Source organism: Myodes glareolus, chromosome 2 (genome assembly GCF_982192425.1).
Source record: "Myodes glareolus chromosome 2, mMyoGla1.1, whole genome shotgun sequence".
Taxonomy (NCBI): domain Eukaryota; kingdom Metazoa; phylum Chordata; class Mammalia; order Rodentia; family Cricetidae; genus Myodes; species Myodes glareolus.
The window spans coordinates 63,247,709-63,273,370 of record NC_142027.1 but is presented as its reverse complement, the minus strand read 5'-3'; the positions used below and the strand labels follow the sequence as shown (position 1 = coordinate 63,273,370).

At 40.7% G+C, this 25,662-nt stretch overlaps 1 protein-coding gene across 1 annotated transcript in view; it reads right to left on the bottom strand.

The window, feature by feature from the left end:
* Positions 1-7,380: 7,380 nt before the first annotated feature.
* Impg2 (interphotoreceptor matrix proteoglycan 2) overlaps positions 7,381-25,662 on the bottom strand; it is a 66,898-nt gene continuing 48,616 nt past the window's right edge. The window contains exons 12-19 of the mRNA XM_087897814.1: positions 24,865-24,953; positions 18,895-19,198; positions 16,367-17,652; positions 15,250-15,469; positions 11,685-11,895; positions 9,553-9,741; positions 8,432-8,633; positions 7,381-7,464 (exon numbers count right to left, since the gene is read on the bottom strand). Coding sequence (XP_087753940.1) covers positions 7,381-7,464; positions 8,432-8,633; positions 9,553-9,741; positions 11,685-11,895; positions 15,250-15,469; positions 16,367-17,652; positions 18,895-19,198; positions 24,865-24,953 — 2,585 coding nt within the window. The remainder of the gene's footprint in view (positions 7,465-8,431; positions 8,634-9,552; positions 9,742-11,684; positions 11,896-15,249; positions 15,470-16,366; positions 17,653-18,894; positions 19,199-24,864; positions 24,954-25,662) is intronic.

Here is a 25,662-nt window from a genome sequence, read left to right as displayed (position 1 = left end):
TACTGGTGTTGTGTTGCTCTTTGTGGTGTTGCATGTGTTCTTACCTTGTCTATCCATCTTTTCTTCTAATTGGTGTAGTTGGGGTTGTCTGTGACTCTGGTGATCAATCTACCAGGTGCCAGTGGATCCAAGGCTCAGATGGTTGCTTCTCATGGTGCAATCAGTGCCACAGTTCCAATCACCCCATTGGTTCCTCCCTCTTTCTGTAGGTTGCTCAGCACTCCCAGTGTTTGCTCTGCTACCATGGAGTTCGCTGTCTCAGGCCTGCTCTTGCGTAGGTTGCCATCTCAGAACTCTTTCTGTAAATGTCCCTGGTCTGGATCCGCTCCCACTCCCAAGGAGCTTGACATCTCAGACCTGCTCCAGACTAGGTCACCAGCTCAGTCCTGCTTCCATGGAGCTAGCTGCCTCAGGCCTGCTCCGGCCTAGGTCACTGGCCCAGTCCTGCTTCCGCTAATGTCCCTGGTATGAATCTGCTTCTGCTCCTGTGGAGTTCACTGTCCCAGCCCACTCCAGCCCAGGTGTCTACTCAGTCCTTCTCCTGTTGAGCTCTCTGCCTAAGGCCTCCTCTGGCCCAGGTTGCTGACTCAGTTCTGCTCCTGTAGAGTTTACTGTCCTGGGCCTGCTCTGGCCCAGGTGGCTGGCTCAATTCTTCTCCAGTGGAGTTCCTGCCTCAGGCCCACTCTGGCCCAGGTTGCTGGCTCAGTTCTGCTCCTATGGAGTTTGCTGCCTCTGCTTAGTTTGGGTTTCTATTGCTGTGAAGAAACACCATGACCACAGCAACTCTTATGAAAGAAAACATTTAATTGTGGTGGCCTTACTTACAGTTCAGAGGTTTAATTCATTTTTATCATGGTAGGACATGGCAACATGTAGGCAGACATGGTGCTAGAGAAGGAGCTGAGAATCCTACATCTTGAACCATACACATGCACAGGAAGTGAATTGTGTCACTAGGCATTGAACTGTGTCACTAGGCACACTAGGCATAGCTTGAGCATAGGGGGTCTCAAAAACACCCTCTACAGTGACACCCATGCACCAACAAGGTCATATCTACTCTAACAAAGTCATACCACTTAATAGTGACACTCCCTTTGAGCTTATGGGATCGAATTACATTCAAACTACAGAAGTTATTCCATCTGAGTATTATAATCCAATATATTCTCTTAGGTCTTCCCAAGATACTTACTTTGTTACAATGGTAAATTGTTTAATAAAACTAACCGATATAAACGTGTAAATCTAATTCTCAAAATACTTTTAAAAAGTGTTTTCTAAACTAACCCAGAATTTTAGTGGTTTCTAATCCATAAAACAGGTCTAACAGTTGAGCTCCTTGAATGCAAACTAGTAATTTGCTTGCTAGTCATAAAATGGGTATCTACATATCTATCATTAAAATAATCATCATTGTATACCAGTTCTGCATCAAGTGTTCTCCAGTCTTCAAGATAATAAGTAAGACATGACTCCAATGTCAAAGAATTCTGTTTAGTGGGACAACAATGGTGTAAGTTAAAAAAAATGCAACCCAGTCTTGGTGAGTATTAAAATATAAAATGTGTAATAACAGAGAAAGTTGTGAAAGGAATTGGGGGACTTATTGGTGGCTCACTGAAAGGTCCATGTGCCAAAATGTTCTTGCTTAAATCTGCCAAGATAAAGTACCACATTGACAAAGAATTACTCTTTCAGGATAATGAAAATCTTTCCAGAAACCCACATGCATTTTGGTATTGCTTGTAAAAGATTTATTCCTCAACATCTATTTTTTTTACATTAAAATAGAGTCACTCATTCTAATAAGAAAGGGGGTGGGCATAATACAAGATGTGAGGTTTTGGTGACAAGTTCAATGTTATTTTATGGGCCCAGTTCATCAAAGACTAATTTGGATGGAAAATGAGTTCATAAAGCCCAGAAAGTAGGCCAGGTTGGTGAGGTCTGAGTTCAGAGTGCTGGGCTCTTCCAGACCTTCATCAGGGCTTACAGTCAGGCTATCATTCACTATTCTAAAAGTTGGGTCACAAATTAATCAACAGATGTTTATTGGGCCTACTTCTCTCATCTTGTGGTTTTTTTAAACATGGTTTTTGAACTCTAATCAAAACCGCCTTCCTACCCTTTTACTAACATTTATTTAGAATTTTACCCTGTCCTTATGCCAGCAAGACAGCATGCAAACACAGGAGAAAAAAAACCTGAAAGCTGAGGTTTCTGGCTACCAGCACATTGGAAATAAACTGCTCAGATAACTGTTTGCTGATTTTCTCCCTGACGTCTCCCATGTGGCAATGTCTCTCCCGTTCTCTTTAGCCAGGTCACCAAAGACTGGTACCAGCCAGCCCTCCTAATCTTCCTTTAATCACTCACCAGTCTTGGTTCCACTGATGAGTTAAGCATATGAGGAAACTGAAAGTGTTTGAAAGAGTAAAGCTTGACTGAAGCCAAATCATGACGTAGTGTCATTAACTATCAACAAAATTCAGACAGCAGCTAGGCTCCGGCTTCACGTCTGATTCTCCTAATCTCACTTCCTTAAGATCAAAGAGTCATTTTCATCTCCTCAAGGCATTCACATCTTGAATGGTGTCTGCAATTCAGTTGTTGCTAAGAGATACCATTGTTTTTCTAATTGACAAATGAAAGGCAAGTTCTTGAAAGACATGTTTATTACTAATGGATACACCATGGTTATATACATGAGAACTGAAGGATCCTTATACATACATAAAGTCTTAAATTTTATTTCTTATCAACTAATATTAAGACTATAAACTTTCAAGAAAATAGTATAGTAAATTGAATTTGATCACATGTTGGATAAGCTGCTATAAATAAAATTAAAAAGAACAGTATGCCATTAACCATACTCAATATTAACTATGTATTAGGATATGCACTTTACTATTTAGAAATCACCAAGTAGTTCAGACATATAATTATACCTGTAGTCTCTTATAACATGATTTCTCCCCAACTATGCCCTTAATTAATCAAATACAAGAGAAAAAATTCAGGATTCATAATCATTTGGTCTAGGCTATATAGTACTATGTAGTTGAGAGAAATATTTAAGTCAGGGGCTTACTGTCATGGGGGGAGTGGCTTTACTTGTCTCTTATTGACTTGTAAGAACAGTCACATATTACAAAATGCATAAGTCAAAGAAACTTTACAGGCAAACTTTTACATCATCAACTATGTGATAAGACGTTCCCATCTTCCCACCTCCAGGCAGGGTACTCTGTGGGACAGAATACTCTCAGTTTAAGGATTGTAATCTTTACATCATTTTTCTGCATTGACGGCACACTTGGGGACAGAATGAACTAGAATACTGACTCACCGCAGCTGGGTTATTAATGAAAGCTGGCCCCACCTATTTTAACTGGGAATCATTGGAAACATTTTAGAGGGAGAAAAACTGACCCATATTTTTCTTGGCTAAAACCTCTCAATTCAATGAAGGTAAGTTAGTCTCCTAAGTTCCTGTTTTCTTATACTAAGTTGTCCATTCTTCCTATTCCAGTTTTTGCTGATCTCCTAATTAATGAAACTTATAATAACCAATTTAAGAAAAATAAATGAATCAGGTATTTTATCTTGTAGCCATTGTATACCTGATCCAAAATAAATAACAAACTTTAGGAAAGTTTTAGCAAACCTGAAGGTGTTCTCATAAACTGCTTGAATTAATGATGAACTTTTGCCTGTGTGCCTTTAAATTAATCATCATGATTATTTTGCCTTTACCTTCCCCCACACTATCCATTCAAAATAACCATAGGCAAAAAGAGAAAAACTTCCATTTTTAATTGCAATTTGTAAAGTATGGACTTTTCCAACCTAGACAATTTTAAGACTATCTTAATTGCGCCCAAAGCGTTAACCTGCTTGGGTAGGTGGGATTTCATCTAGACAACAGCATTACACAGAGAAGTAGCAGATGAGCCTCACTGGTGATAGGTGAGATCGTTTTCCAGATTCCAAGTTTCCAAGTGCTATTTTCCAGATTCATACACCAGAAACTACAGAAGATCCTTGAATTGCCTGAGACACCATCCCACCTCAAAAGCAGTCAGGGAACATTAAGTAATGACTTTGTCTAGTCAGTCCATCTGCAAAGTGTGTCTGTCATGTCATTTATCTAACACTCACCCCTTCAATGCCCACACGATTCCCTTTGTCTGAGACTAAACGTCATCTGTGGGTACTACCCCTGAAAGCTTAAAGTATAGGGTATCACAGTCCTTTGCTTCCTCTATTGCTGTCATTAAACACTGACTAAAACTAAAAGCAACTTTGGGGAGGAAAGAGTTAATGTGGCTTACAGGTTACAATCTACCTTAAAGGGAAGCCAAGGCAGGAGCTTGAAGAAGGAGCACAGAGGAAAGTGCTTACCAGGTAGCTTCCCCTGGCTGGCTCAGCTACCTTTCCTGTGCCACCCCCTGCCTAAGGATGCTATTGCCCACAGTGGGCTGGGCCTTCCTACATCAGTTAGTAACCAAATGGGTCCCACTGTCATGGCCACAGGCCAATCTGAAGAATGTAGTTCCTTGACTTCACTCTTCGCAAGTGTGTCAAGTTGAGGACAAAACTGTAGCCCGTATCAGCATAGCTAACAATGCTGTGGTCTCGATTGTTGTGCTCAGGAAGGTACAAAACTAGGCCACATTTGACTTTAATAAACACACCACAAAGCTGTGACTTTCTAAGCTTGACTCCTTTTTGTAATAGTCTCACCTTCGTTCTTAAGAGAAAGCCCAGAGCACAATTCTCAGAGAGGCAGAGTCAGAACGCTGCATCCCCAGCTCCTGGGTCTGGATTCAGGTTTTTGGTTTGACTCTGGTTTGTTTGTTTGTTTTTAAAATACTTCCCAAAATCAGAATTCACACTGATTTAAAATTCTTTAGCTACATCTCTTGATCTTCATAGAAATAACATTTATCACAATTTTTGCTACATTCCAAAAACTTAAGCTGTGTCTCAGGAGGGTGTGGGGGGGAGTCCTTAAGCTGCAGTGGGGATGAGAAGTATGTCCTACATTTCTTTATTCTTCTTCAATAAAAACTCTTCTTCCATCAGCGTTCAAACTCCAAGTTAATGACATAGCAGAGGTAACAAGCCTTCTCCATCTCCTCCAAGCATCTGATTGGTGTCAATAAATGGGCATTTCAGTTAAAACTCCTCCCTGCCATGAGAAAATAAAGAACAGTTCATTAGAAAAGCAATAATGTGCTGAAATATATTTCTACTGTAGTGCATCACCATTACATGACTCCTACAGTAAACCACCCATGCTTCCTATGTTTTCTTAAAGGCTTGGGGGGGGTGTACGTGTGTGTACACACATGTGTATGCTCTCTCTGCTAATTCTTTTTAAATCTCTACAAATGCCACAAGTTTTTACTGAATCCTAAATTAATCTCATTAACATATTGTGGGGCCACTTGTTTGGTAGCTGGGAAAATGGAGAATGGAAATGCTGTTTGGAGCATGTGCCCTGGATGTTTTCAATGCCACCTTCTCCCTACCAGCAATCCTGGTTTTTCTTTTCCTTTTTTTATTATTCTTTTAGTCTTTGGCAATTCCACACACAGTACAATGTTTTGATCCTATTCACACACACGCACGTGTGCGCACACCACCCTCTCTTACACACTCCCACCATCCCCTTCTTCCCAACAGTGCCCCTCCTATTTTCATTCTTTCTTCTGTTTACGCATGGGCCACTCTGTTGAGTTATGATTGCTTGCGAGAGCATGAGTAGAAGGTTATTTACTGGAATGTGAGCAACTTGGCAGTGGTTAGATCACTGAAGTGAATGACACCCCTCCCATAGCAACCCTTAACTGCCCATAGTCCCTTAGGGGTGGGTGGGACCTCATGTGACCTTCCTCCCTTGTGGAGCATCCCTCTTAGGGCTGTAGGGCCTGGCTCCACTGTCCTTAGTTTCAGAGGCTAGCCTTGTTTCATGGGCTTTTAAATATATTCTAATGCTGTGCAGTCCACCAGAAGAAACCAAAGCATGTAGTCATAATCCTTAATTAGGATGAATTCTTTCTTTCACTATCTTAATCTAAATCTGATACATTGTATTTAGTTGGTTACTTATTTATTTGATAGGTTTGTAGCACGCAACCCAGGTTGGCCTCAACCTCTCAACATCTTGCCTCAGCCTTCCAAGTGCTGAAATTACAGGCATGTATTTTCATACCTCGGTCCAATGCATTTTTTAATTCAGAAAGCACACTCAGGCCAGTATCTCTGAGGGACTTAGAGAGGGTCTTGGGAAATAATACAACACACACGTTTGTATTCTTTCTTCTGGCTACTACTAAGACAGATTGATGAGCCTTGTTCTGGTTGGCGCTGCAGGAAGGAGTGGGTGTTTAAAAGCAAGCTACTGCTACTGTTGCTGGGGCAGCATTTAGCGAGGTCGCCAGCACCCTCTCAGAGAGACTTTAGAAGCCTTGCTACCATGAATATGAAATTTAAAAATCATCTTACTCAGTTTCTTTGGCGGCAATGTGTCCTATTGACCATAGGCTCTGAGTGAATGAGCTGTGTGTTAAGGTGTCTACTCAAGACCTCAGCTGTTATCCTGACCCTAATTTTTTACAAAGACATATCACTTGCTCTGGCTTGGAAGCCATCCATGAGGAACCAGAAGGAGCAAATACCAACATCTAATTGCACTGTCACCCACCCCAGTCAGCCACTGCCCATGGGGTCTCTTTACAGGCTAATTTATCTTTGTAATTGATGCCTGACTGGAAATCCTGGGGAACAAAATCCAAAGAGAGAGTGACAGACACTTGCCCAAGATATATGATTAAAACAAGTAGAAAGAGACAGAGTGGAGCCTGAGGAAAGCAAGGGACACATTTAATAAAATGTAGTCCAAAGCCCACTGAAAGTGTCTGCAGAGGAGCAAATGGAAGATTATGTTAAAGTATGGGAGATTTATGATATTCCATGGAAACCACCTATGAAAGATATAGTATAGCATCAGATTCCTGGTGAAATCTATGGTAGCAAGAGAGAGATGATAACCTAGCTCAAGGCTCTAGGCCAACATCAGTGTGAGTTGGTTTTAAATCTTCTCTGCTACTTACTGCCAATACCATCTCTTAAGTAAAAATCATCTCTCCAAGGTTTCCTTTTTCACATAAGATAAATCTATCTTATGGAGCCATTTGAATACTTAAATGAGATAATCTCTGTGGACAAGCAAAACTCTGATGAATTTAATGAAGGTTAGTTATTTAACAAGACCCCTGACACATGGGCAGTAATTACTTGCTTACACTGGCAGCATTAGTTTATGGCAAACCACTAAGGCCCAGCATCTCGGGGCTGTTGCAATGCTTACATTTGATGCTCTCTCACGAACGCTGCAAACTCAGGATCATTAGCATACAGTTCCAAAATCCTCATTCTCTCTTGAATTTCCTTGAACAAAGAAAAAAGGGGGGCTATGAATTGCATCAGAAAACCCCTAGCTGCCTTTTAAAGGGTATCTAATCATTATAAGGAATTGTGAGGTTCTGGGCTACCCAAGAAAGAGCTGAAGAAAGAAACACCCCTTTAGCAAAACAGAAGGCTCCACCTACAGAGTTCTAGATACTCTATGAACGAAGACTGGTCATGTACCCAGTGGTAGAGCACTTGCTTAGCCTGTACAAGGCCTTGGGTTTAAGTCCCAACACCACTGAAAAGAAAGGAAAACTATTTCTGAATAGATCATATATAAAGCACCCTAACTCTTGCATCTATTCCTAAGTGAGGAATGAAGAAAGCATAGAGAATTTTCTAATGGCAGAAAAATAAGGCACTGGGTAGGGAGTAAGGACCTGCTCAAAATTTCATGCCCCCTGCATACTCTGGGAGACATCATCAGGTAATAACTAACCTAAATATTCTTCATCATCTCTTCAGGCCTGTGCATATGCACACATGCCCACACACATGCTCACACAGACCTGCCCCATGCATATGCACACATGCCCACACACATACTCACATGGACCTTCCCCGTGCATATGCACACACACCCACATACATGCTCACATAGACCAGTCCCATGCATATGCACACACACCCACACACATACTCACATGGACCTTCCCTGTGCATATGCACACACACCCACATACATGCTCACATAGACCAGCCTCTTGCATATGCACACATGCTCACACACATGCTCACATGAACCTGCCCCGTGCATATGCATACGCACCCACACACACGCTTACATAGACCAGCCCCATGTATATGCCCACACATATGCTCACACAGACCAGCCCTGTGCATATGCACACACACCCATACATATGCTCACATAGACCAGCCCCGTGCACATGCATACATGCCCACACAGACCAGCAATGCGGTGATGGAAATGGAAGTCTCCTACCTCTTTGGAAAGGTCACTGCTCTCATACATCTGTCTGATTTCTTCTCTGCTCAGACCCCCAAGCACCTCTTCACTAGCTGAGCTATAGAACGGTCGTTGGCTATAGGGCCTCTCATACTGCTCACATCCAGCCAAGTGGCTTTCGTATGCAGGGTTGTACTTCATAGCATTCTCCACAGACGACAGGCTGTCAGGCTGGCTGCTGGAGCCACAGGAAGAAATGCATGATTGATTAAAGAGCTCCCCTGGGTGCTCAACTATGCGAAGGCTATTTTTCTGGGACAAGGTTTCTGCTAGGGAAAAGGAAGTAGACATAGATGTGGGGTCAGGGGAACTATGAGACAGGTCTAGATGAGTCTCGGGTGTCTCTACTACACCGTTTCACTCATGATATTTCCCCACAGTATCTGACACATATTGATTGGGAACTATGTCTGCCAGTGAATAGTATTTCATTAAATAAACATAGCTCCGTCATTTCCAGAGCAACATCTATGAGATAAACATATGCAACCACATAGAAAATTCTTACAAAAATTCAAATACTGGAGGACGAAAAGCCCTGGGCCTCAACTGAATTCAATTCAGTTTAAATTTGCTGAGCAGAGACTATGTGCCATGACCTCTCTAAATGCTGATGAGACAAAAAATTTGTTGGCCTTTGCCCTAAATAAGATCTCAGTCTGTTGAAAATTCAGCTTAAGAGTGATGGAAGTCTGTCTTGGCGCTCTCGGAAGGCGTGTCCCTTAGCTAGGACAGAGGCAGGGGAGACTGACCTAAAGTAGCTCTTGTGAACTCTAGCAGTGCACCAAGACATTCACAAGGGCCTCCTTGACCTGGCTCATGTTCCCTCACTAGTACAAAGAGACCCACCCATCCCCTGCAAAGGGACTTTCTTCTCTCCCACTGTCACGATAATCACCAAACTCTCAAGACTCTCTAGCGCAGTCTTCCTCCAGACCTCTCAGCATCTTACTCACAGACTACCTAAATGGCTTCAGATGTTTCCTTCAACTTCCCAGCACTCTGTCTCCACCCAGCTCTCTGCCCAGTACTTGGAACATAGTAAGCAATTAGTAAACAGGCATCCAGTCCCATTAGGAAGCTCTTTCCTTATTTACCTGCTGGGCCTCTGCCTTTCTCTCCTGATATTATGAGCCTGAAGTGTCTTCACAGTGAAGAAGACGACAGCAGAAACCACAAGGAGAAGGCTAACCACAGAGGCTATAGTGATGCCTATGACAAAGGGCTCAGACACAAACTCCTCACAGTGCTGGCCTCGATACCACCAGTTCGAACCAACCCGGCATCTGTAAAAAACAGTCACCAAACTCAGGATCGGAATCACTCTGCTCTAAATGACAGCAAACAGAAATGGAATGGGAAAGGTGGATATATAAATTTTGATCATGTACATCTTCATTAAAGACTTGAAGGGAGTGCTTTGCTATAGGCCAGTAGTAGCATGTTTGCGTACTGCACATAAAACCCTGGGTTCCATTGCCAGCAGACATACAAGTTAAATGAGGCTATGATCAAAGTCAATGTACAATGCTGGACATAGACCAGCAAATTCTGAACAAGTGTTTGTAAATGGCTGGTTAAAATATGAAAGGCTTAAAGAAATATTACATTCAACCTTGTCATTTACAGATGACAAAACCACACAGCCAGGAAGGAAGGTGACTGCCACTCAATTACTAGTAGCTTCTAGAATGCAGTTTTAACACCCCACCTGTCCCTGACCACCCTAAGGAGATTCCCAAGTTTCAAGTCAACAGACTTGCACTAAAATGTCTTCAACCCCCAAAATAGTAAGGAAATCACTGCTTTGTAAAATAATGTTAATTTTCCTTGCCATCAAGAAACTGTAATTGCCATTAGTCTCCTAGTTAAACCTTGCGCTTTTTTGTATAAAAGCATTGAATCACCTCCAGCTGTTTTCTCTGTCTGGAGTGTCTATGCCAATGTTTACATTCTCACATTAGCATCTTATTTATGTTCCTCCTGACTATTCCCAGAATTCCCTCCTCTTTCAGCTGTGCATCTGTGGTTATGTGTGGCTGGGAAGCCAGTATGTTTGGATTTTTTTGTTTGTTTTTGTTTCTTTCCAGGCAGGGGTGAGAAAAGGGTCATTGGTCTATTTGAGTTGTGTGCCTATGGTTTCCTCAGAGGTTCTGCCTTTACAAATAGATCTCAAGCTTGATGTGCGAGTTCCCTCTGTGTGCTGTGATTACCATTAATGAATAAAGAAACTGCTTTGGACCTATAGCAAGGCAGAACTTAGGTAGGCAGGGAAAGCTAGGCTGAATGCTGGGAGGAAGAAGGGCAGAGTTAGAGAGAGATGCCATGGAATTGCTAGAGTCAGACATGGCGAAAGTTTGCTGGTAAGCCACTGCCATGGGGCAATACACAGATTAATGGAGATGGGTTAAACAAAGATATAAGAGTTAGCCAATTAGAAATTAGAGCTAATGGGCCAAGCAGTGTTTTAATTAATACAGTTTGTGTGTGATCATTTCGGATCTAAGCTATCTGGGCGGCCAGAAACAAACAAGCAGCCTCCTCCTACACAGACTCGGGGAAAATATATTTGCCGTCACTTTGAAAACCTTACTATCTGTGTTACTTTAGTCTTGAATACTCAGTATGCTAAAAGGAGCACAAAGTCATTAAGAGCTGGAAAAATGGCTCGTGAGCAGTTAAGAACACTTGGTGCTTTCATGGAGGACCAGGATTTGATTCCTAGAATCCACATGTCAGTTCAAAACCACCTGTAACTCCAGTCCCAGGGGATGTAATACCTTCTGACTTACGTGGGCACCATAAATGTATAAGATGCATATGTTTGAAGGCAGGAAAACACTCATACACATAAAATAAAATAAATCTTCAAAGAATAAATTATTTTGCATGTAGAGTGTTGATCTTACATATAAATCTTACCTAAAGAATGATGATCTCATCATCTCCATTGAAAGCAGCCTACAAAGATCTCCAGATAATCCAAGTACTCTCAGTAGGACACATTCAAAAAATAAGTTTACAACTTCCTAACAGCGTAAAATCACTCTAATGAGTATGTGATTCAGGCCTATTGAGTGACCCAGTCTTCACATGAGAATCAGACAGTGTCCATCTAATTGCCAGACATAATAAACATTATTGTGACTACCCCACAATAATTCTGTCAACCTATTTTCTTCAGAAGTATATATAACCTCGAAAGCCAAAATCTCTAATTGCAACATACCTACAAATGGCCCCATGCCCGGGCATAATGTCACACTTTCCATCATTCAAGCAGAAGTCAGGCTGTAGATCACAAAGACTTTGACAGGGCAGTTCATCCACACTCAGGTACCCAGGGTAGCATTTGCACTTTGCTTCTCCACTCCATGGATTTACCAAACACTCAGAAAATTCGTTACAGGCTTGAAACTTGCAAGGGTTGGCATCATCGCCTAAAGCATCGAAAGAACCAGAGAACACGAGGAAAGTCAAAGTGCAGGAACTAAGGTATATGAAGAAAGTTCTTCCCTCAAACCACCATAGGAAAAATCCCAACCTGTATCATAATAATACACCATCACCTCTACACACCCAGTTGTGTGCCTGCCCCCATGCTGAGCTCATGGGATAAGAAGAGAGTCTAGAAAACATGGTGATATGCTAGGTGGGGATATCCAAGAGCAGCACTGAGAGGGGTTGAGATTTGCAGGAACTACTGACAGAAAAGAAAATCATTCCTGGGCCTCCTCAGACCATTCTGAACAATATTTTGTCTTCAGTAACATATTCTTTCGCTGATTGGGTAAGAGACGAGGACAAACGATAATTAGGAAAATAAAATCAGTCAAAAGTGATGTAAGATATGAACTATGGATGGGTCTACTATGGCCCCACCATAGGTTCTTCCATAGTGAATAGCAAGGGGTAAACAGCAAATGGAGAAACAAGAGCAGAGATATTGAAAATAGAGCTAATAGCTAGAAATGATCATAGACATATATGTGAGAAAGTTTGGAGTTTATCTAGAAAGGATCGAAAATTAGTAGTCTCTTCATTTCCAGAAAAATTAATATCTTTTTTATCAGTAAATGTTTTCACTGTTCTGGATCTGACAGGTGATATACAGAAAACCTTATCTAGCACACACAGGTAGTTTCTATCAGAGACTACACAGCAGGATCCCACTGTGCATTCCTTGGGTATTTGCCTCATAGCCTAATAATTATATAGTGACTTTGTAATCATAAAATAATCTAATTTTGAGCCATAATTAAAAATAGAAGCATATACAATGGGTGCTGCATATAATCTCCCTTTATTAATAAAAGCAAAACTTTTGGAGACACTAAGCATGAAAAAGTTAGATAAAATACAAGTCACACTTACCTAAGTCAATGTTGACATAAAGCAACAATAATAATTTAAAATATGCATGTAGTAGAGCAATTCTATCTGAAAATTTTAAACTTTGTGACTACTTCATGGGTGTAGGAGGAAGAGGATAATAGTATCTCTTTTCTATAGAGTAGACACTACAAGGCAATGTGATTATCTATTGTAATCCTTTTTAAAAAGAAGTTGACTAGGAGTTAAGTATATAGCTCAGTGTCTGGGCACCAGCCTAACATGTTTGAGGCCCAGGGTTTGAACTCCAGAACTTTGAAATTGGAAGAGGAGTGCCATCACAATAAGAACAAAGAGTCATAACTGCTCATATAGAGAGAGCTAGTCAAATACTCTTGAATATTTGTTTAGTCCTGAGGCACACCTTATTAACTATATAGGCCAGGTAATAGAATGCCCATATAATACATGAGCAACTTAGAGTTCACATGGCTTGTTTAGAGCCATGCAAATGATAAACGATGGAGTGAAGGCAAACATTCTTGCCTTACAAATTATAATTAAATGCTTCTTCCACACACCACACAGCAAAGACTGTGCAAACAACCTCAAAGATCTCATGTAACAAGAGATTTGAATATTGAAAGATTAGCTAAATCATTTTCCCATTTGCAATGAATAATGGTCCTTCAAAGATTTCAAAGGAAAGAAGGCTTGCATTTTTCCCCCAGCTTAGAAAAAAAGTAGGTCTCATTTTCAAACAAGTTTGGGAATAAAAGGACGACAGAAATACAATGCTAGACATTTCACCTGATTCCTACTCAAAAACACCATCCCCTGGTGCATAGAAAGAAAAAATAAAACAAAATTTCAGGTTCCAGTGGTATTCTCTGCACCAAGTTCTTCCAAACAAAAACAGTGGTTCCTTTTGAGAATACTCTCTCGGGTACTTAGAGTCCTGTGCTATGTTTCGGCTAAATGCTTACTGCAACAGACACATGTCCTCATGGAAATTTCAGCTGGGAAATGGTTGTTAAGCACTGTCCACACAAGATAACACTATAAAAGTGTGCTACGTTCTACAGAGAAATGACCATAGTGTTATAGGAAGACTAACTCCAGGGTGGAGTATGAGGATTTCTAGAAGCAACATTTGAACCAAGGCTTAAACTAATCGGGAAATATTTTGGCAAAGGGGGAAGTAATAAGCAGAGCCTTTAAAACCACAGAAAGATCTGGGTGTCTGAAGACCTGAAACACACAATTTGACTGGACTATGGTGGGCCAAAAGTTAGATCACTGGGTAATACTAGGAAGGAAGATGGGGTTCAGACTATGTAGCCTTGAACCAGGCAGCCGTTGTTACACATAAAACAGCCATGTAAGATCATCTAAAAGCTGATTTACAGAGTGGTAGGGCTGCTATCTGGAGAAGAGGCAGGTGGAGGAGCTAGAGAAGTGAAAGAAGTGGTCAGTTTGAGATATGATGTTCATTTGGATAGGTTAGTAACCATGACAACAGAGATAAGAGCCTGGTTTGGGGATATTTTGTAACTCAGTATTAGTGTAAGCTTGGTGAACAGCTGAACGTTGCTGTGATGGGAACTACCAAATCAAGAGTGACTTCCCAGATTTTCCTACATTTCTGGTTGAGACTGAGAAGCATAGATTAAATGAAGAGTAGAAGGAAGCACGAAGTAAGAATTCACTCTTAAATACTTTCAATTTAGTATACATAGAATATGTCAAATACACTCCAGCAGGGATTGTCCATCAATTAAATAATACTTCTCAGAGAAGCCTGATCAGTACAGAGAAACACAGAGTTAAGTGAAGCAAGGCCTGGTGATTTGAGGCTCAGGGCCGTAATCCCAACTCCTTGGAAGGTTGAGACCGGGGGTTGCAAATTTATGGCCTGCTTATCCTGCAGAGGTAATTCAAAGCCAGCCTGGATAACTTTAGTGAGCCTGTCTCAAAACAACAGATGACTGAGGACTAGCTCAGCGGTGGTTTGTCTGGCATGTGGAAGCCCCAAGTTCAACAGCCACACACAAAAATGCAGAGATACTGATAAAAAGCTTAAAGAGAATCAATATAGAAACTTAAAGTGTTTATCTATATATTATCTGTTGAAAGAATAAAGGACATATTTAGGGTCATGGCAACATAGAGACAAAGCAAAAGCCGGGTAAGTGAAAGAGACCTGGAAAGAATGTGTAGAAAAAGGCCTGGGAGGTAAACATAATGGTTGTTTCGTAAACCTTTGTAAGCAACCATTGTCTCCTCGACATGTGAGAGTCCCTTGAAACACTTATTGCACTAATTCTCAAGATGTGGGACTGTGTCTGGTGCAGTACTTTTTTCTTCCTGTAAGTATCAGATTTACTTAGACTCAATGGAAAAGAAAACACACAAGACCTGGATTCTACCAAGAAGTCTCAGATGATAGGCACTATGATTACCTGATTCCACATCCAGGGAGTACTTATCAATATCCAAGTTCATGGTTTGGTAAGCAGTAGTACAAAAATCTTCCAGAATCATATACATGGCATTGTTGACATCTGGAGGGACAGACTCAGTGAACTTCACTCGGCTGTTCACCACGATGCTGCCATTTCTGAAGTTCAGGATTTCTAAGTTCCGGAACCCTGACAGATTCGACTGAAGATAGGGAACCAACTGGAAATGACAAAACGATCATGCTTACTGCCTATAGTTAATGTTTAGTTGAATGCATGCCAGAAAGACAATAAAACATACAAAAGCAAACAAAAAGAATGCTCGTGTGAGGATTTTTTTTTTTAGTATGAATTCTACAAAATGTAAAGCCTTCCATCCCTGAAAGAGAAAGTATCCAATTTTCTTCATATAAATAACTAGATTTAACAGCACACACATGTTATATGTACATACATATCATGCATGACTCCTCCCCATGTCCTATGCATATACAAATAAGACATAAACGCAGCAGAGGCCTATTTGGGAAGATGAGGTAGACTAGTGGGAAGGTGTAAAAGACAGAGGAATGGAATGTAAGGTTGAATGTGAGCAAAATATAACAATATGTATGTATAAAATGCCATAATGAAAATCTTTATTTTATACAGCAACTAAAAAAATCAATAAATAAGAATGGTTTAATTATATAAATTATGAATATCATGAGATCTTCATGATGCATTTAGAAATGTTGTGGAACTCATAAACTATTCTAGATGCTTAGAGTTTATTCCCTCTGTTTTGCTGAAGGGCCCCAACAATGAAGATATGAACATCCACAAAGGATGGGTCTCACAGTGAGTTTGAGAGTTTCTCTCATATTTTAGTTCAGTCACAGAATCCCTGCCATATAATCTTCAGCATCTAACCTCACATCACTCTGATGCCATGTTTCCAATTCTTGAATCCACATGCCTTATTGTTCACCTATCACCCAAAGCCATGATGCTGCCTGGTAAGAGGAAATCAATGCCCTTAAAAACCCACTTCTCTGGACTCTGACTTAGTGTGCTGAGGACAGGAAGGGATTCACATGATATTCACTAATACTCATGTTTTACAATCTATGCTTACCAGTTCTAAGAACCTTTGTTCCAGGGCTTTATATTCCAAAGAGTTTTTATTAAACAAGTCTTCTGAAAACATCATGTTTGTCACTCGGAGGCTAAAGAACACCACCAATGTTCCTGCAGTCAGGGTGTGCCTCAAGTCACCTCCTTTTGTGGGCTGAGCCACAATAGGCATCTCTGTGTAGCGAACATTTGTAGACATTTCCACATAGCTACCAACCTTGCCATTTTGTTCTGGTGTTAGCTCAGGCTGATAGTAATCTGTGCCTACCCGATCTAGTTCTAATGAAATGTCCTGTACGCCCATTATTACTTCATCTTCTAGCTGGGTGGAGCTGGTTGTTGGAGGCAATTCAGTTGACTGTGTCATGGAAGCTTCCAACCAGAGCTTGTCAGTGCTCACTTGAGTACTTGCCAATGTGTCTCTGGACAATTTCCCTAAGGAAGAAGTTCGTGTCCAAACTATATCTGATTCTGGCAATGTGGTCCACACAGGTTGCATATCTGGTTTCACCACCGAAATTTCACCATGAAGCCTTTCATGACTGGATAACTCTGTTTGCACCATATCTTCCTTTAGAAGGGTATTCACTCCCTCTGTTTGCTCAGTGGAAGCAGAGGTTGTTAGAGCTGCCAGCAAAGAGGATGCTTTGGTAGCTGAGTAAGAATCAGTGTCTGGTACGTCTGATGTGTGCTTAGGAAAAGACAGAGATGTGGCCTGAGTTGCAGACTCCACCAAGATGGGTAGAGTAAATCCACCAAGGGGTTCTTCCTCTGCAAAACTGGTGGGTTTATCACTATCTCCATGCTCTGAAGGTTCAGTAGCTTGTTCTGTGGAATCTACTCTGCCATCTATATGTAATTTTTCTAGCCCTTCACTTGGCAAGAGTGTATACTCATCTTCAGGCCTCGACTTTGACAGTGCTTCAGTGGTCTCCTCTGGTGAAGTCTCACTCTGTGGCCAAGTAATCAGATCCAGATTTTTCCCAGACCCAGAGCCCAAACCACTTTCAGAAATGAACTCGTTTTCTTCAGAGGTGTCTGGAAACCATGGGCTCACATCCAGTCGGTCTGCGACTTTGGAAGTCAAGGAGTCCAAGCCAGAAGGTGCAGTTGTGTCTTTAACAAGGTCTTCTATGACAGACGAGGTCAGATGTGGTGAAGGTGTTAAGAGAGTCGTGCCAGAGTCTTCAATAGGTGGTACTGCTTCTTTTGGCACAGGTTTAATTAATGAGCTTGAAGGCACTACATCCATAGAAGCATCTTCTGGTTCTTCAGTATTGGCTAATCCTAAAAAAAAAAAGAAAAAAAAAACAGTGTTTTCTGTTAGTTAATCTACAAATTGAAACTCTTGTTCTCCAATAAAACTAGTTACCTATTTTCTCCAGTTACCAGGGACAATTCTGACCTTTAATATCTGTACTGCGGGAAGATGCAATCAAAAATTCATAGTGCAGGGTAAGAATTCATGAACATAGCCAACTTCTCTGAGCTGAAGATTTAATTACTGGAATAATCCTCAAGCACTTGACTTAATATTTACACTACAGGAAGATACGATCATAAATTCATAGTGTGGGGCAAGCATTCATAAAAACAATCCACCTCTCTGAGGTGAAGATTTAATTATTGAAATAATCATCAAGCACTTGCCTTTCTGTCCAATGAAAATAAAGAACCATATTGCAAAACAGATTGAATCCACTGGAAATTTATGGAAAATTTTTTCTGGATGTTATATTTCTCTTTCTCTTCTATGTTTATTGTCTTTATCCTTTATATTTCCCTCATGTACAAAATTCTAGACCCATTATTTATATCTTTATTCATTTTCTCTTTCACACATACAGTCTATCCCACAACATTCTTGTTCTCAACCTTCTTAATGCTGTGACCCTTTAACATAGTTCCTGATGTTGTGGTTGCCCCCAACCATAAAATTATTTTCATTGATACTTCATAACTGCAATTTCGCTACTATTATGAACTATAATGTAAATATCGGTGCTTTTTAATGGTCTTAGGTGACCTCTGGGAAAGGATCATTGTCACAACCCACATACTGAGAACCACTGATCTAGAGGATTAACTATTTTGTTTCCGCCTCTATTTCTCTGTGACTTTCCTAGTTTATATTCTCCTCAATATTCTATAACCTAAAATCCTTAGAGCTTCTCCCATAATCTTATTAGAACATACTGGAATAATCTTCTTTCATGTAGTTCACTATATTCAAGCAGGCAGAGTTCGTTGTTAGTAGTAGGTACAGTAATTTAATTATATATCATTCACTATGACCTTCAAAATATCTCTTAACTGATCTCCACCCTACTTCCTCAAGTCTGTTTCTTAAGATACAGTGATTTTTATTTTCCAGTCTGACTACTTAAATCTGTTTTTTCTTCTCAGGCACATTTCCCAAGACATTTTCTCTCTAAGGGACCCTACCCTGTTTTCCTCTCCACTAGAATCTCTTCAAAGCCCTTGCCCCCAGTCAGAAGAGAATGATAAAAAGTGATTCAAGTTTCTCACCATCTTCTAATATGGAAGATCCAGAAGTCCTTCCCTCAGTAGCCACAGGCAAGCCCATCTCAAGCACTGCTGGGGTAACAGAATGAAGAGTCAAGTGGCTACCCTCTGAAACCTCTGGGGAAGAACTGAGGACCACCTTCAAGGGAGAGGCTAATTTAGGCGTAGACCCCAAATCACCCAAAGCACTTGCTTCCCGGAGTTCCCTGCCAGTGGCTGAGGGAGGACCAGAGCTGAAACCAAGTGGTGAGATACTGGTGGTGGTGGACTCATCTGCTGAGAGCCATTCAGCTTGAAGGGTGTTATCCTGGGGAGGGAGAAAAAGGCTACATCATATCAGAGAGAAAAGAACCATATGGAAAGGAAATACCGAGTGGGAGGAACACAAGAGTCCTTGAAGGAAATAGTCGGGGATCAAATCCCAGTTCAGCGAGCTACTAGTCTGAAAATCTACAGAGAACCCACCTAGCCTCTTAAAATCCACCTGCGACAGGGCCAGGTGAAACACCATAGTTAGAAGACTCGAAACAAAGTGAACACTTGAGAGAGAACTCTGTTTCTCCGGCTTTGGGTGTTTCATTTCCTTCTATCTTTTTGGCATAAATGACTTTAAATACATAGAAGATAGCAATACATGTAACGTTTTTGGCACAGACCTGAACATATACCCACAACAGGAAATAAAAATTAGTATTTTATCCATTATTTTGAGAGGCGTTTAATTAGGGGACTTTATTTTTTTATGAAAAATGTTATCATATCGCAATGTGGGCTGCTGTCTCAAATAAAAAGACATACTTATGAAATTGCTGCATTCCTCAAATGCACTTTTCTCTTTCTCCAAACTTTATATTAACATTTGGCTTTAGAAATAGAAAGTAGACAGAAATACAACCCTTGAATGTGCTAATTATTTAATCTTATGAAAGCTACTCTATGTAAAAGAAATTAATTGATGAAGTTGTTAATAGGTAAAAGAGTCATAATGCGGTGGAAGTTTGTGTATTTGAATCTATGTTAGACATTAGCCTGGCATATAATATTCCTCTTTTAAGATTTCTTTACTTTTGGTTTACATGAATGAATGCTTTGCACCGCATGCATGCCTGGTCCCACAGAGGCCAGGAGAAGGCACTGGATACCCAAGAACTGGAGTTAGAGATGGTTGTAAGCAGCCATGTGGATGCTGGGACCTGAACCAGGTCCCTGGGAAGGTAGCAAGTGCTCTTAACTGCTAAACCATCTTTCCCATCTCCAGAGTCCAATATTCTAATAAGCTGAGTTGGCTGAAGTAAAATGTACGGTAGAAGTGAAAATGTATGTGTGTGAAGGAGGAAGTGGAAGGCCAGCCTCAAATGACGAGGTGCAAAAGCAAACAAGGTAGAGAGAAAATAAAAGATTCCAAGACAGGAAAAACACCCTATTGGGGGCTCTTCAACAGGTGTGACCCTGAAGAGAGGAAGACTGGTCGTAGAGGAGATCTCATCAGACAGACAACGTTCAGCACTCACACAGTCAACAGTAGCATCTTGGGAGCCTGGAATCACGGGTAGCACAGTTAGTCTTAAATAACTGTGCAGTGTAAGTGTCTTGCAATTGCTGACCTGTATGCAAGGTAACCTGTGTAACTCAGCACCACATAGACACACAAATCTGCCCTGGATTTTGCCTTAAAATGTCTAAGTTATTCTGAATGGATTTGAAGGAGAGAGTAAAAGTTTAATTAATAAATGATAGGATAATGAATTGAAATCCTGAATATTAAAGAAAAAGGAAGTCAAGGAACTATATTAACTTGTGAAAGGCTCAGGGAGTTTACCAACCCATTCTTCAGGAATGGGAGGAGAGCAGAGTATGCACAAGTATGTCAACATATAAATGTATCAATTTTAAACCTAGGAAGACTCTAGAATCAGGTAATCCAATCATGCCTTGTATGTTACAGGTAAAGAGATGTTCATAGGAGTTAAATGGTCAAAACATTCACAAAAGAAGAAAAAAAAGAGGAACTATCAGAATTTAAAGCCATGGCTCTGGGTTTCCCAGTACTGCTGTTTCTCCCACTCGAACTTAGATGGGTGATTTCTTTATTTTTGTATCAATAGATGCTTCTAGTAACAAATTCAACTCACGAATTCTTTTTCATTCAGCATTTAATGTTATGCTGGTAAGTTTCACTGGTTCTAATTTCCATGTGAAGAACTTTGTAGTTCTGAAGAAGGCATAGTGAAAAACAAGTGATTTTCATAACTGGGATGCCAAGAGCTTCCAAATTTAATCTTCCCACCTCTAAAATGTTAATTTAGGTAACAAACGTCACTTCTCTAATAAAGTAAAACATTACAGAAAGGAAGGAAGCAAACAATAACTGTACATTTGAAGTCAATTATTGCTATGTCTTATTGCCACTCATCAACATTACAATGTCTAACTCTTTCATGTTCCCATAAATATTAGAAGCTAACAAATCAACTAGGTTTTGTGGATGTGGTGAATACAATAGTGGCAGCAAAGGCTAGGAAATGTAGGGGAAGCAGGGATCTAAAGATCGAGGTTCATGGTATAAAATCACAGCTAGAAGGAACTAGTACTCTATAGCATAACAGAACAACTATAGTTAACCAACAACTTGTGGCCCATTTCAAATAACTAAGGTCAATTATCTCCACCATACAAAATTATGATAAATATTTGATCATAGATGACCAGTTACCCTCATTTGATCATGTTGTGTATTGACAAAAACTCACATTTACTCCACACATTATTATGTATTAATAATTTTTTACATACTCTACCTTCCTTAAATGGTTACTTAATTTCCTGCACTTCTCATAAAGAGTTTGGCTGCAGGGACAATGGAGCACCACAGGGTTACTGATGATAAGCCCAGTTAGCCAGTGTTTGTCATCCTTGACTGACAGCCACAGCAACACTCTGACAACTTTGGGGCAGAAGGGAATGGGGACTTCATGGTATCAGTTAGTCCTAGTTCTCAAAAGAAGATAAAAATCTGCATTCTTATGTAAAAAACCTAATGTTTAGACACTAACTTTTCAAAATTAGTTTCAAAACACATGTCCCATTCTGAATCCAGCTAAATGGTACCAACTGGCAACCTCTGGCTGATAAAGAAAGTCTTGTCTTTTCACTGCATGTGTGTGCGTGTGTGTGTACATGGACATGTGTTTGGGGCTGGGAGTATGTGAGATGTGGAGTCTAGAAGCTGATGCTACATATATTCTTCTTTCACTCTCTATCTTAGCTTGTGAGACAGGGTTTCTCAGTGAATCTAGAGTTCACCAACAGTCTAGATTAACAAGCTCTGGGGACCCAGTTGCACCCCTGTTCTAGCACTAGTGTGGCAGATGAGCACTGCTACACCCACTTTTTATGTGGATGCTGGGAATGTGAACAAAGTTTGTCATGTTCGAGTGGCAGGCCCTTTATAGACTGACCTCTACGGTCATCCCCAAAATCATTAATTCTGTTTATAAACTACCACCACAGCTCGCCTGTGGTTTGAGAGGTCCCGGGATGATGGGATTAGAAGTTGGGCTGTAGGAAGCCTTGCGTCTTCATTCTGAATGGACTTCAGGAGAGGAGCTATTGAGATGGGGACAGATAGGGCAGAGGTTTCTCTGTCTTGTACTGTTGCTGAAGCTGTTTCCAGGTTTAACTAGACTCTGATCTTCTTGATGTAGAATCCCATGGAAAACTACCCAATGCCATTCTAAGAATCAATAGTCAGGATGTCCTAGCTAACTTAGCTTAGCCTTTGCTAAAAATGCTTGTTTGTGCAGAACTTCCTCTAGCTCACCCCTCATCTCATCTGCCTGTTTATATGGAACTCCCTCCCGTTGAATTTAGCTTCTCTTAAACTGCTGGCTTCAAACTGCTTACTCTGCAAAGCCCCATGCGGCTGCTGAGCGAGACACCTGGACAAGGTCTCTGCCTTCAAAACCCGGGTGTGTTGTGGACACTCAGGGCCACACCTAGGTCCCCGAACACTTGGTGTGGTCCCAGCTGGCTGGAATAAAGACTCTTAATTGGCTCTACTCTGTGTCTGAGTGGTCATCTCTGGTGACCGCCCGTAACACTGTGTCATCTTATTTGTTTGGAAATCTGTCTGCCACCCGTCTCTCATGGGCAGAACCACACCCATTCCACTTAGTTACCTTGGTACCTGGCACATAAAAAGCACAAATAAATACATTTGAATGGAGAGGTAAGCAAACATCTAATTAATGTGCCATCTAATGTCAATATCCGCAAACCATTCTTTCTCCAATACAGAGCTTGTTTACGGCCATACCTCCCTGAATGTGCCTGTTCTTGTCTGATCTCATCTCTAATATAGTACTCAGTGAAAAGTATATTTCTGGGCTGCAGAGATGGCTCAGAGATTAAGAGCACTGGCTGCTCTTACAGAGGTCCTGAGTTCAATTCCCAGCAACCACATGGTAGGAAAAAAAAAGAAAAGTGTATTTCTGATAACTCCACACTTAAAATTAAGTTACTCAGTAAAACAGATGGTTATATAGATTAATGATCAAATAAATTTGCTTTCTAATTTCTATTGTTGTCCTAAAAAATACATAGTATACAAGTAACATTATATGGACTGAACAAGTTGTATTTGTGCATTTAGGAGTGTGTGTGTGTGTATGTGTTTGTGTGTGTGTGCGCGTGTGCACGCGTACACATAAAAGCAATTTTAAAAAAAAGAAGAAAACAAAAAAAATTTAAAAAAAATAAAAAAAAAAAAAAGAGTCCATGAATTTGAAAGAAAAAAAGGTTAGTCCATGGGAGGGTTTTGAGGGAGGAAAGAAAAGGGGTAATGATATAATTTTAATCTCAAATTTTTTTTTAGTTTAATCTCACATTTAATCTCAAATTTTTCCCATTAGAGTTCTAATTTCAAGAAACAATGATTTCAAACAGCTGGTATGAAGACATTTTAAGAAAGCAAGAACGTGATCTATGGCTGTCAGATGTGAAGAGTCCCCCCACCCCCACCTACGTGTCCCTGTGCTAACACTGAACCCTCCCCACACAGGAGTCCTTGTGTTGGCATTGGTGGTGTCAATTCTGCGGCTTCACACACACGAGGAAGTATTCTTTTCTCCTCAATATCTCCCTATAAGTGAAATGGGAAATAGAGATGTGGTGGGGAAAGGGGATGGTAAGAACAAAAGGGAGGATTCATTCCATTCTGCTTCTGCACAGATGGAAATGCTGCACTCCGACTTAAAGGAGGGCTGTGAGCAGGAGAGACTGCTCTCTGGGTAAAGCTTGCTGCATAAGCCTGCAGCCCGAGTTCAGAGGCATGCCTGACCCCACAAAAACGGAGAAGGGGAAAATCAACTTCCCAGAGTTGGCTATTGATCTCCACACTCCGTGTGCATCCCCCACATATATTATGAGTACACACACATAAAATAATAATAAACAATAAAATTCACTTAAGAGAACAACTAATTTTAGGATTAAAAATAGGAGTATTTTTCAGCTAGGCAATATCATCACTCTTTTTCCCTTCCATACATTATTCTACCGCCATAGCTCAACTTTCCCTCAACACATAATCTTTGAAATAAAAAATTTCTATTCTGTAGTTATGAATATCAATGTGTAGCCTTGGCTATTTAAAAAAAAAAACTATTTCTAGGTAACTGAAAAACAACTCAGTGGCACTTACAGCTTAATTACCCTCTAACAAGTCTGAGCAGCAGGTACTTATGCCCCATGTGGTGTCTGCAATCCAAACTTCATTCAACCACTGAGAAAGGCTTAAATTTTCTGAACCAATATTTGGTCCCCTTGAGCTTTCCACTGTGCGTGATGATCCAGGCACATGCAGCAGAATGCTTGAAACAGGAACAGGGAGGTGAAATCTCGATGCCAAAGTGGCAGAGGCTACAAAGAAGAGCGCTTTCAGGGGTAGGGCTGGCCTAAGGCATAGGGGCTTACCAGAGCAGAGGGTGCTGGCACCTGAAAACTTGAACTTTCGGTGCTCCAAGAAGCTATGTCTTCTGTCTGGGGGAGCAAAACTCCTCTCACTGAGGAAAGACAATGTAAGGCATTATTTCTGAGACACTGCTGTATCTGAGATCTGCAGCACACATCACACACTCAACCACAGAAGGAGGCTGTTTGAAAGGTTCTACAGCAAATTAACATGGCCTAAGCAAGCTGCTGCGCTCACAAAACTTGGTCTCTCCGACCCTGATCTGCAGCCTGATTTAACGAGCGTCTAGACAAAATGCAAACCAAACTTAGAAATCTGTAACACAAAGCCAATGATCAGCCAATCACAATAGCTGCGCTTCCATGAGACCATGCTCACATGAGGCAAAAGCGAAGTTTTAAACAATTCCTCTCCATACCTTGGTCCTTGGTCCTATTTCCTATATGTCACTTCCAATTTTCTATTAATAAACATTCTGGAGAGTCGTAGAATATGTCCTGGGTCTCGGGGATACATTACTCACAAATCATTCTTTGGTCAATTAGAGTGTTACCCTCTTCTTCTAAGAATGAATCATTAGGGCCAGCAGATGGCTTAGTGTGAAAGGTCCCTGCTACCACCAAGCAAGACAACCCAAGTTCAACCCCCAGGATCCAAATAGTATAAGGAAATGACAGACTCCCACATATCGGCTTAGGACCGCCACACATACACTGTGGTGTGCACACTCATCCATATAAATAAATAAATAATTTTAAGACATCATCATAAGTATGTTTCTCATTTTCCACTTTAGCAAC